The sequence below is a fragment of the Daucus carota genome, chromosome 3 (genome assembly GCF_001625215.2).
Source record: "Daucus carota subsp. sativus chromosome 3, DH1 v3.0, whole genome shotgun sequence".
NCBI classification, from domain to species: Eukaryota; Viridiplantae; Streptophyta; class Magnoliopsida; order Apiales; family Apiaceae; genus Daucus; species Daucus carota.
The window spans coordinates 6710674-6724064 of record NC_030383.2 but is presented as its reverse complement, the minus strand read 5'-3'; the positions used below and the strand labels follow the sequence as shown (position 1 = coordinate 6724064).

Here is a 13391-nt window from a genome sequence, read left to right as displayed (position 1 = left end):
AAATTTTGTATCATTGTAAAATATATTAATAACGATGGCAAAAAAATCTATTTTCCCTATAAAAAAAATGTTTTAGATATTTTCGAAAAAACCGCTAAAATTTGTTAGGATTAAAAGATTTATTAAGTATGCTAACTAAGTTCGAAGTCTGCAAGGATTATAAAATCATATTGTGTTGAGGAGTGTGACCGGCTGATCACTCGCATATATAGTTAGTAATCTTAAACTCTCCATTGCGTGTTCACTAATCTATTGCATCTCTTTACTATCATACGATCCTAGGGTTTTGAAAATCATGAGGGTTTTGAGGTTGAAGTTTCGAGGAGAAGAAATCAGTTTGGTTGCGAAACAAACAATTGCATTCAACTATTTGCTGGAAGGGCTAAAGATGGAGGTGGATCAAGTCGAGAGTATCAAGAAAATTGAGTTGCTCAAGTTACGAAGTCTAAGGAAGCTCTGTTTGGTCTTGGATTTGGATCATACTCTTCTGCACACTAAGAATCTTGCCAAGCTTTCACCCGAGCAGAAATCAGAGATTAGTCTTTATCGGGGTGATGATATGTTTGCATGGAAGTTGCCTGGAGAGCCGATGGTGACTAAGTTGAGGCCTTTTGTTCGACGTTTCTTGCAAGAGGCGAGTGAGATGTTCCAGCTGTATGTGTACACTATGGGGTCACGCGAGTATGCTCTGCATATTGTTGAGGAGTTTCTTGACCCTCAAGGCATCTATTTTGGCAAGAGGGTGATTACGAGGGAGGACTGTACTGTTAAGGGAGAGAAGGGGCTGGATGTCGTGCCTGTTGATCCGAGCATTGTTCTTGTTTTGGATGATACCGAGAGGGTGTGGAAGAGGAATTCGAAGAATTTGATTTTGATTGAAAGGTATGAGTATTTTGTAAAAGGGGGGAGAGATGAAAGTGAGGAAGCAGGGGAGTTGAGGTTTGCGCTTGAAGTGCTTAAGAAGCTGCACTATGTTTATTTTGAGTGGTATGATCGTTGTAAGGAAGGCGATGTGAGAGAGCTGGTGCAGAATCACTGGGAGGATTTTATCTATGATGAGGGGAAGCAGGAAGTTGGGACGGAGACTTGTTCATCTGCTATGGGATTTTGGAAGCTTTCGAGGGTAGAGGAAGAATGTTCAAGGGTCACTAAAAGGCAGAGGATATGCTAGTATTCTGAAGTCTGATCAGCAGAGTGGAAAATACAACTTGTTCATATGAATTTGTATGAAACAGGAGATCTGATTTAGTGAAGAGGATACACACTGTTAATTCTTTGGTTTTATTATGGAGCGATGGTGTAATTGCAGCTACTGAACGTTTTGTTGAAGTAGGAAAAGTTTTGGTTTTAATCTTCAGGCACTTTATATAAGTTTTGATGAATTTGGTAGTAGAAAGTGTATAAAGTCTCACGAATTTCAGAATCGGTGTGTTTTTATGAATGATGATATCTTTTATTAGTATTGTAAGCTTGTCATGAAGCATTGTAGAGTATAATGTATTGTTTTTTTTTTGAGCAAAGAGTATAATGTATTGTTGTGTTCAAAATTGTTTATAAAGATCTCTTAATATTTTAGACGATTCTTCCAAAATTGTTGCTTTAATAAATAAGGCAGAACTTCATATCTCCTGTGTAGTTGGCAATGTTAGAATTCAATTATGATCCTGGTAAGCCCTCCTCTTAAAACCTCGAGGTTTTCGGAGAATTGGTCACTTAACAGTATTGAGGGTTAATTTTTTTCCCATCCCTCTTCTCCGTCTTTCACAATTTAGTGGCTTAAGAGCATCATCCTGTGTGGCTTTATTATTGAGACTTGTGTTTGGGATCTGCAGAAAATCAGCTTTTACCAACAAATTGCTCTGTTAAGGTCCTGAGATGGAGAAAGGAAAATAAATCACTCATTTGCAAGACTTGGCACTTTCTTTTTGGTGCCATCTGGAGGACAAAAGTATACATTTTATAGTGTTAAGGTTCTGAGCTGCTAAAATTGTGGAGCAGGAGTTATTCTCGGTGAAACCTGTTGCTTCTCTTTCGCCATCAAGTAAAATCCCACTTAAACTAATAAATACTCGAATGGATTATTTTATATTAAGAGGGCAAAATGAATCAAACTCGTCAAATTTTTGTCTCAGGAATCATGAATGGTGCTGTGTTAGCCTTGAGTTATAGATTTATAAAAAAACTGAGCAAAGGGGCAATCGACAAATAGGTGGTTTATTGTTTCTGTCCCTTTGTTGAGAAATTCACAAGAAGAATCATAACACCACCAAATGATTTGTTGGAGTGAAGTGTTTATTAGCTCATGATAGTCCAGTGCAGAAAAGAAAATCTGGGAATTTGAAGTTTGTGTCAGACGTCTTCCCGGCTAATTTGAGAGCCGATACAAAGATTTGAGTTAGGAAATGGCTTCCCTTGCCATACTCATTTGTGCATAAAGATTTGAGGGTTTTATCTGTTTGACTATCCCGGATACTAGCATGTGTCTCATGAGCATCTTCTGTAAACCAGCACCATAATTACAAACTGTTTTGTTCTATTTAAAATTTTATCATATATATTTGTATGCTTAGTTTTGCTACTGTATGCTATCCAACTGTTCAATGCATTTTGAATGTTGGAGAGACATATGATAGACAACCCAATCTGCCTCCGTTTTTGTGAAATTCCTAGCTAATTTCTGTGAAGTTACCTTAAAGTTCAGTGGCACTTTGCACGTAACATCAAATTATTTTATCACGAACTCTTTGAGATTCACTTGAATAATTTAGCTGATGTGTATGACGGAGAAGTATGATTAGTACTGGGGCAATGCAGATAATTAATACGCAGTTATGCATAGTTTATAGCTGTTGTGTTGGATCCCAGATACCAAATGAAGTAGTAAAGTATTGCTTCGAATCTGTGTGTGATTGTGCGACGATGGCTAGGCCTGTTGTTAAGGTGGATTCGATTTTGCAATCCTTGAACAATGCTACAATGCTGGACCGGATGGTGTTGACAATAAGGTTAGTAATATACAGTTATGCATAGTTTATGTTTGATCAGTAGGTTATATATATATGAGATGTGTTTTTATGAGATACTATGAGATTTTTGCTGGCAGGTGATACCCCTCCATTCCAAATTAGATAAGTTAGTTGACTTTGGGCACGTAACTTAAGATACATTCACCGTCTAGTTCCGAAATTTATTTTCATAATTTTTCTTGTGTAAACGAACATTTCACGTTTAAATTTTTATTTGCAAAAATAAAATTTTAAAAATAAATAATGTAGCTATGCGGTCAATGAACTTTGAAGTGTGTGTCCGAAGTCAACAAACTCATCTAATTTGGAATGGAGGGAATAGTTCATATGATGAAATTCTTTTATACTGGGATTCTTTATACAATAATGCATAATTAATACTGTGTAACCCTTATAGAATACTCCCTCCGTCTCAATTTATAGGTCCATTTTGGAATAAACACACATATTAAGAAAAAAATTGGTCAGATAGAATCTTATCTCATGTATCATTAATTAGTGCATTGATAAGTGAGAATATAGTTGAGTTTCAAAGAAATCACAATAAATATAGGGATTTAGTGCATTGAGAAATGAGAATAGTGTTGATTTTCAAAAAAATCACAATTACTATGTAGATAAATTTGTATTGAAGAGAGGGACAAGTATTTTGAGACAAATTTTTTTTCCAAAATAGACCTATAAATTGAGACGGAGGGAGTAATGAACTCTATGATAGCTCTGAATCTGTGTATCCATTCCGGATAAGTGGTGTGGAATTGTGTATTAGATCATGTAATGAAATGTTGGGTTATTCCAGGTTGTGTTAGTAGTTTGTAAAATGATCCGGTGATCCCGGTACCTCTCTGCTCAAGTACTGGATTTGGATCCGGGATCGTTTTATTCGGATATAAACTGATCCCGGGTATTTGAGATTCGGATCTGAACCGGATATGATCCAGTATCGTATTTTCTATTTTTTAACCGGGTAGTTTATGATCCATCGAATATGAACCGGATATGATCCACTAACATTAAATATCATTATTATTTCAGTTGTTCAAATAATTATCATTAAGTCCAAGTAAACATAACATTATAAAGTATGATAATTTTAAATTAAAACTTATAGTTATATGTTGGTATATATCATTTATTAAATATATATGAAGATAATAAGCCTGATCACATTAAATAAATCATATTTTATGAAGATATAAACTTAAATAAGATATTAAAATTTTATAAAATGATGACTATTTACTTGCAAATATGATGGTGTTAAAATATAATATGTATATGAGTTTGAATCGAATATGAAGCATGGATCATATTCGGTTATTTGGGTAGGATCATATTATGAAAAAATATATGAGACCGAATCCGAGCGGGTATATGTGTGCTCGTATTCGGGATCATATATTATACGGGTTTAATTTTTCTGCCAGATTTGAATCGTTTTCAAAACGAATGTAAGACATGTATTATATTTTCGAGCTGGATATGAGCCGAGATACCGGATATTCTCTATCGATTTACAGCCCAATGTGTTTGAAAATATGTTTTGCAGCCAAAACAATCACATGTAATTTTTCTTTAATTGTTTTAAAGATAGATGAAATTGTTTTTGTTGGAATTTAATTTAACTGTTTCAACTTGTTAACCAACTTACCTCGCAATCAAAGATGAATTTAATTATCAAATTTAAGATTATTTTGTTGTTGATTTTGATTAATTAAGTTTTAAAATTGAATATCATATAAAAATTAAAATTTTGTATCATTGTAAAATATTAATAACGATGGCATATTATAAAAAAAGAAATTTTAGATATTTTCGAAAAAACCGCTAAAATTTGTTAGGATTAAAAAATTTATTAAGTATGCTAACTAAATTCGAAATCTGCAAGGATTATAAAATCAAATTGTGTTGAGGAGTGTTGCATCTCGGCTCACTCGCATATATATATATATATATATAGTTATCTTAAACTCTCCATTGCGTGTTCACTAATCTATTGCATCTTTTTACTATCATACGTCCTAGGGTTTTGAAAATCATGAGGGTTTTGAGGCTTAAGTTTCGAGGAGAAGAAATCAGTTCGGTTGCTAAACAAACAATTGCATTCAACTATTTGCTGGAAGGGCTAAAGATGGAGGTGGATCAAGTCGAGAGTATCAAGAAAATTGAGTTGCTCAAGTTACGAAGTCTAAGGAAGCTCTGTTTGGTCTTGGATTTGGATCATACTCTTCTGCACACTAAGAATCTTGCCAAGCTTTCACCCGAGCAGAAATCAGAGATTAGTCTTTATCGGGGTGATGATATGTTTGCATGGAAGTTGCCTGGAGAGCCGATGGTGACTAAGTTGAGGCCTTTTGTTCGACGCTTCTTGCAAGAGGCGAGTGAGATGTTCCAGCTGTATGTGTACACTATGGGGTCACGCGAGTATGCTCTGCATATTGTTGAGGAGTTTCTTGACCCTCAAGGCATCTATTTTGGCAAGAGGGTGATTACGAGGGAGGATTGTACTGTAAAGGGAGAGAAGGGGCTGGATGTCGTGCCTGTTGATCCGAGCATTGTTCTTGTTTTAGATGATACCGAGAGGGTGTGGAAGAGGAATTCGAAGAATTTGATTTTGATTGACAGGTATAAGTATTTTGTGAGAGGGGGGAGAGATGAAAGGGAGGGAGCAGGGGGTTTGAAGTTTGCGCTTAAAGTGCTTAAGAAGCTGCACTACGTTTATTTTGAGTGGTATGATCGTTGTAAGGAAGGCGATGTGAGGGAGCTGGTGCAGAATCATTGGGAGGATTTTATCAGTGATAAGGGGCAGCAGGAAGTTGGGACGGAGACTTGTTCATCTGCTATGGGATTTTGGAAGCTTTCGAGGGTAGAGGAAGAATGTTCAAGGGTTACTAAAAGGCAGAGGATATGCTAGTATTCTGAAGTCTGATCAACACAACATTTTTATTTGAATTTCTACAAAACAGGAGATTTAATTTAGTGAAGAGGATATACACTGTTCTTTGGTTTTATTATGGAGAGATGGTGTAATTGCAGCTACTGAACGTTTTGTTGAAGTAGTAAATGTTTTGATTTTAATCTTCAGGCACTTTATATAGGTTTGGATGAATTTGGTAGTAGAAAGTGTATATAGTCTCCGGAATTTCAGAATCAGTGTGTTTTTATGAATGACGATATCTTTGATTAGTATTGTAAGCTTGTCATGAAACGTTGTAGAGTATAATGTATTGTTGTGTTCAAAACTGTTTATAAAGATCTTTTATTTTAGATGATTCTTTCAAAATTCTTGATTTAATAAGTATGGCAGAACTTCATATCTCCTGTGTAGTTGGCAATGTTAGAATTCTATATGATCCTGGTAAGCCCTCCAATTAAAACCTCTGGATTTTCGGAGAATTGGTCACTTCACAGTATTGAGGTTTAACCTTTTTCCCATCCCTCTTCTCCGTCTTTCACAATTTAATGGCGTAAGAGAATCATCCTGTGTGGCTTTATTATCGAGGCTTGTGTTTGGGATCTGCAGAAAATCAGCTTTTACCAACAAATTGCTCTGTTAAGGTCCAGAGATGATGAAAGGAAAATAAATCACTCATTTCCAAGACTTGGCACTTTCTTTTTGGTGCCATCTGGAGGACAAAAGTATACATTTTATAATGTTAAGGTTCTGAGCTGCTAAAATTGTGGAGCAGGAGTTATTCTCGGTGAAACCTGTGCTTCTCTTTCGCCATCAAGTAATATCCCACTTAAACTAATAAATACTCGAATGGATTATGTTATATTATGAGGGCAAAAGGAATCAAATTTTTGTCCCAGGAATCATGAATGGTGCTGTGTTAGCCTTGAGTTATAGATTTATAAAGAAACTGAGCAAAGGGGCACTCGACAAATAGGTGGTTTATTGTTTCTGTGCCATTGTTGTGAAATTCACAAGAAGAATCATGGACACCACCAAAAGATTTGTTGGAGTGAAGTGTTTATTAACTCATGATAGTCCAGTGCAGAAAAGAAAATCTGGGAATTTGAAGTCTGTGTCAGACGTCTACTCACGTCTGCCCGGCTAATTTAAGAGCCGATACAAAGACTGAAAGTGTCTATCCTTGCATCCAACGACTGAAAGTGTGTAGGTTGTTTAAGTCGTCCCGAGCAATCATATGCTGGGGACCTGGACCTATATATATTGATGTATGCTTAGTTTTTTGCTACTGTATGCTATCCAACTGTTCAATGCATTTTGAATGTTGGAGAGACATTTGATAGACAACCCAATCTGCCTCCATTTTAGTGAAATTCCAAGCTAATTTCTGTGAAGTACCTTAAAGTTCAGTGGCACTTTGCACGTAACCTCAAATTATTTTTATCACGAAATCTGTGAGATTCACTCACTTGAATAATTTAGCTGACGTGTATGGTATGATTAGTACTGGGGCAATGCAGATAATCAATACGCAGTTATGCATAGTTTATAGCTGTTGTGTTTGATCCCAGATACCAAATGAAGTAGTTAAAGTATTGCTTTGAATCTGTGTGTGATTGTGCGACGATTGCTAGGCCTGTTGTTAAGGTGGATTCGATTTTACAATCCTTGAACAAGGCTACAATGCTGGACCGGATGGTGTTGACAACAAGCAGGGACGGCTCTACAGCAAAACTAACTAAGCGGTTGCTTAGGCCCCAAACCCTAAAGAGGGCTCAAATTTTTATAATTTTATATATATATGTTTAGGTTATACTCTCTCCCTCCCTATTTATCTGTCCACTTTGGAAGTAAAAATTTGTCCCTATTTATCTGTCCATTTATACTTTCAAAACTAATTTAATGATAGTTTTTCAAATTTATCTCCATAATTTCAATTTTCAAGGCATGTTTTCAAGACATAAAGTAGGGGTATTCCACCATTTTCAAGATATTAATTAGAGGTATTTAATGAAAAAATTTATACAATCAATTATTCCTTGGTATGTGTTTTTTTTTCCAAAATGGACAAATAAAAAGGGACGGAGGGAGTAATAGATAAACTTTGATCTGTATTAACGAAAGAAATATTTAAAATAAATATGGATTATTGTACTTAAAAAGAATATATAATAATAATATATTAATAAATATGAATAAGATTAATTAAAAAATGAGAAATAGATGAAGCGAATGATTTCAAATTTTTCAGTGATATGTGTAAGTGCTTAATAAATTTAATAAACATACTGTTTAAATAAAAAATATCTGTTTTTTGTTTTTCATAAATTTTACGTTATTATAAATTATGTGATTTCTATGTTATAATATTTTTTTTAAAATTTAATTAGTTAAATGTTATATTAATATACTAATTAATCTAAAAAAATAAAAAGAACAATATATAAAATGATGTATAAATTTTGTGTTAAAATGTAAATATAATTATATATATATATATATTATATTCTCATAAATAATTTTTATGTATAATTATTTTACAAGAATCTAAAATATAAATTATTTCAAATATAAAAATAAGTATTACATAAAAATTATTACAAATAATATATAAATTTATATAATAAATGAAATAAAAATATTTTTATATATAGAAAAGGGCCTCCATTAAAATCTTGCTTAGGGTCTCATATTGAGTTGGGCCGGTCCTGCAACAAGGTTAATAATATGCAGTTATGCATAGTTTATGTTTGATCAGTAGGTTATATGAGATGTGTTTTTATGAGATTTTTGCTGGCAGGTGATAGTTCATACGATGAAATTCTTTTATACAATAATGCATAATGAATATTGTGTAACCCTTATAGAATAATGAATTCTATGATAGCTCTGAATCTGTGTATCCATTCCGGATAAGTGGTGTGGAATTGTGTATTAGATCATGTAATGAAATGTTGGGTTATTCCAGGATGTGTTAGAATATATGTTTTGCAGCCAAAACAATCACATTTAATTTTTTTTAATTTTTTTAAAAATAGTTGAAGTTGTTTTAGGTGGAATTTAATTTAACTGGTTCAACTAATTAACCAACTTACTAGCAATCAAAGATGAATTTAAGATTAACACCAATGCAGCCTTATTCCAAGAACCCAACAGATACAGCTATGCTTTGTTATTAGGGATCATTGTGGCAGCCTAGTTGAAGCAGGTTTTAAGTGCAGAAATGGGAGAGTTAGCCCAGAATTTAGTATAAGAGAGTTTCTTTTTTTTCTTTTTGCCATAATAAGAGAGGCTCTTAGTTGGGTTAAAAACAAAAATCTTGTGAATGTGGTGCTGGAGTCTGACTGCTTGCAAGTAGTGCAGTTAATCCGTAGCTCGTTTTCCAGCTTCTCAAATCTTGGTAAGGTGATAGTAGACTGCAGAACTCTTCTTTCAGGTTTACAGAATCAAAATGTTAAGTTAAAGTTTGTTAGACGATCCGCAAACAGAGTAGCTCACTATTTAGCGAGGTATAGCTGTTTAGTATCGTAGATGGGAGGTGGGGATGTCCACCCAGATTTTAATCTCGTATAATGTAAGGATTTGATTCAGTAATATAATCTTTCCTTTCGTGGCAAAAAAGAAGAAGCTGAATTTCATTATTAAATTTAAGATTATTTTGTTGTTGATTTTGATTAATTAAGTTCTAAAATTGAATATAGTATAAAAAATAAAATTTTGTATTATTGTAAAATATATTAATAACGATGGCATATTATAAAAAAAATATTTTAGATATTTTCGAAAAAACCGCTAAAATTTGTTAGGATTAAAAGATTTATTAAGTATGCTAACTAAGTTCTATGTCTGCAAGGAATATAAAATCATATTGTGTCGAGGAGTGTGACCGCTTGGCTGATCACTCGTATATATATATAGTCATCTTAAACTCTCCATTGCGTGTTCACTAATCTATTGCATCTCTTTACTATCATACGAGGGTTTTGAAAATCATACGAGGGTTTTGAAACAGTTTCAGGGAGAAGAAGAAATTAAATCAGTTTGGTTGTGAAACATAAACATAATCTATTGCATCTTTTTACTATCATACGATACGAGGGTTTTGAAAATCATGAGGGTTTTGAGGATTAAGTTTCGAGGAGAAGAAATCAGTTCGGTTGCTAAACAAACAATTGCATTCAACTATTTGCTGGAAGGGCTAAAGATGGAGGTGGATCAAGTCGAGAGTATCAAGAAAATTGAGTTGCTTAAGTTACGAAGTCTAAGGAAGCTCTGTTTGGTCTTGGATTTGGATCATACTCTTCTGCACACCAAGAAGCTTGCCACGCTTTCACCCGAGCAGAAATCAGAGATTAGTCTTTATCGGGGTGATGATATGTTTACATGGAAGTTGCCTGGAGAGCCGATGGTGACTAAGTTGAGGCCTTTTGTTCGACGCTTCTTGCAAGAGGCGAGTGAGATGTTCCAGCTGTATGTGTACACTATGGGGTCACGCGACTATGCTCTGCATATTGTTGAGGAGTTTCTTGACCCTCAAGGCATCTATTTTGGCAAGAGGGTGATTACGAGGGAGGATTGTACTGTTAAGGGAGAGAAGGGGCTGGATGTCGTGCCTATTGATGCGAGCATTGTTCTTGTTTTGGATGATACCGAGAGGGTGTGGAAGAGGAATTCGAAGAATTTGATTTTGATTGACAGGTATAAGTATTTTGTGAAAGGGGGGAGAGATGAAAGTGAGGAAGCAGGGGGTTTGAGGTTTGCGCTTAAAGTGCTTAAGAAGCTGCACTGTGTTTATTTTGAGTGGTATGATCGTTGTAAGGAAGGCGATGTGAGGGAGCTGGTGCAGAATCATTGGGAGGATTTTATCAATGATGAGGGGAAGCAGGAAGTTGGGACGGAGACTTGTTCATCTGCTATGGGATTTGGAAAGCTTTCGAGGGTAGAGGAAGAATGTTCAAGGGTTACTAAAAGGCAGAGGATATGCTAGTATTCTGAAGTCTGATCAGCAGAGTGGAAAATACAACTTGTTTATATGAATTTCTACGAAACAGGAGATTCAATTTGGTGAAGAGGATATACACTGTTCTTTGGTTTTATTATGGAGAGATGGTGTAATTGCAGCTACTGAATGTTTTGTTGGAAGTAGTAAAAGCTTTAGTTTTAATCTTCAGGCACTTTGTATAAGTTTAATGAATTTGGTAGTTGAAAGTGTATATGATCTCGGGAATTTCAGAGTCGATCTTCATCACATGGAATATATTACTCCCTCCGTCCCTTTTTATCTGTCCATTTTGATTTTTATCTGTCCATTTTGAAGAAAAAAAAACACATATCAATAAACAATTGATTGTATGAACTTTTTCATTAAATACCTCTAATTAATATCTTGAAAATGGTGGAATACCCCTACTTTATGTCTTGAAAACATGAATTCAACCAAGTTTTAAATAAATCAAGCTTTGAAAATTGAAATTATGGAGATATATTTGAAAAACTATCATTAAATTAGTTTTGAAAGTATAAATGGACAGATAAATAGGGACAAAATTTTACTTCCAAAGTGGACATATAAATAGGGACGGAGGGAGTAGTAGATTAGTAGATTAGTTGAAAATATGTTTTGCAGCCAAAACAATCACATGTAATTTTTTTTTAATTTTTTTAAAAATAGTTGAAGTTATTTTTTGTGGAATTCAATTTAACTGGTTCAACTTGTTAACAAACTTACTCGCAATCAAATATGAATTTAATTATTAAATTTAAGATTATTTTGTTGTTGATTTTGATTAATTAAGTTCTAAAATCCAATATCATATAAAAATTAAAATTTGTATCATTGCAAAATATATTAATAACGATGGCATATTATAAAATTATATATATATTAGATATTTTCGAAAAAACCGCTAAAATTTGTTAGGATTAAAAGATTTAGAGTAGTGCTAGGTGCACATAATTGTGTACAGAAAATTTGTACATAATGATGTGGCAAGTGATGTGGTGGATTTTAATTGGGGTGGTTGGTGTAAATGCAGAGGGGCCATCTATATACTATACTATTATATACTTATATATAACAAGCGTAAAGGAGATAATTTGGTCGCATGGTCCTGTGGTTTAAAAGCTTATCATCCGTTGGATCGTATATTGAACAAATAAGCACCGTTAGATTAGAACAAAATTAAATTCTGTTCTATAAGGAAACTGACATCTACTTGCATGTTTATAATTCCTTTTCTGAATTCAAAACAAATTCTGTCTTTCATGTGTTTTTGGTTTTTTTAATTCAAAATAAATATTTCCTACAAATTTTAATTGTGGAATCGTATAAATCACACCGTCACAAGATTATTTTTATCCATCGGATCGTATATTGAACAAATAAGCACCGTTGGATTAGAACAAAATTAACTTTTGTTCCATAAGACAACTGATATCTACTTGCATGTTTATAAATCCTTTTCTTAATCCAAAACAAATTCAGTATTTCACGTGTTTATGATTTTTTTTGATCCAAAATAAATATTTTCTACCAATTTTAATTGTAGAATCATATAAATCGCACAGTCACAAAATTATTTTTACCTAATATATTTCAAAATTAATAATCCTGATTTATGTGAGGAACAAATACAAAAAAAAATTCTTAATCCAAAACAAATTCTACCATCTTATTGCACGTTTATGATTCATCTTCTTCATTCAAAACCAATTGTGTTCATCAATTTTAACCTCGAACCATAAAAATTTTTAAAAAAATATTTAAATGACATTATAATAATTCTAATATAAAATACATTTATAAATATAATCTAATAGGAGTTGGTTTAAAATTTGATAGAAAGAATTTAATACTTTGGCATGATATATACAATTTTAATTTATTATTTATAAATTAATTTTTTCACACCATTTAAAATATATTTAAAAAGTTTATAAATAATTAAAAAGCTCCCGTGCCTTCCACGGGCTATAAGCTAGTACTATTAAAGCCGAAACATTAAAAGTTTGGTCGGTCGGTACGCGGGCTTTTAGACGGACTTTTCAAATTAGAAGGCTTCAAATAAAAGCCCAAATATTAAAAGTTTGGTCGGTTAGTACGCGGGCTTTTAGACGGACTTTTCAAATTAGTCGGCTTCAAACAAAATTAGTAAGTTTCAAACAAAATTATAAAAAAATAAAACATAAAACAAATATACGATCAAAACTAAAACAAATATAAGACCTGTTTGGCTATACCAAAACTAAAGTCGAACTTTAAAAATTACTATACTATTAAAGTCGAAATATTAAAAATTTGATCGGTCAGTACGCGGGTTTTTATACGAACTTTTATGATTAGCGGGTTTCAAAAAAAATTAGTGGGCTTCAAACAAAATATAAACAAATCAAAATATAAAACAAATATAAGATCAAAACATAAAACAAATATAAGACCTATTTGATTATAC

At 33.2% G+C, this 13391-nt stretch overlaps 3 protein-coding genes across 3 annotated transcripts; all 3 read left to right on the top strand.

The window, feature by feature from the left end:
* The first annotated feature begins 295 nt into the window (after nt 1-295).
* LOC108212144 (RNA polymerase II C-terminal domain phosphatase-like 4) lies at nt 296-1171 on the top strand. Its single transcript, XM_017383875.2, has one exon. It carries the CDS (start codon nt 296-298, stop codon nt 1169-1171), a length of 876 nt encoding a protein of 291 aa, XP_017239364.2.
* Nucleotides 1172-5064: 3893 nt separating this feature from the next.
* Nucleotides 5065-5940, top strand: LOC108212142 (RNA polymerase II C-terminal domain phosphatase-like 4). The gene has a single exon (XM_064089763.1). It carries the CDS (start codon nt 5065-5067, stop codon nt 5938-5940), a length of 876 nt encoding a protein of 291 aa, XP_063945833.1.
* Nucleotides 5941-10051: 4111 nt separating this feature from the next.
* LOC108212141 (RNA polymerase II C-terminal domain phosphatase-like 4) lies at nt 10052-10927 on the top strand. The gene has a single exon (XM_017383874.2). The coding sequence runs from the start codon at nt 10052-10054 to the stop codon at nt 10925-10927; it is 876 nt and encodes a 291-aa protein (XP_017239363.2).
* Nucleotides 10928-13391: the final 2464 nt, after the last annotated feature.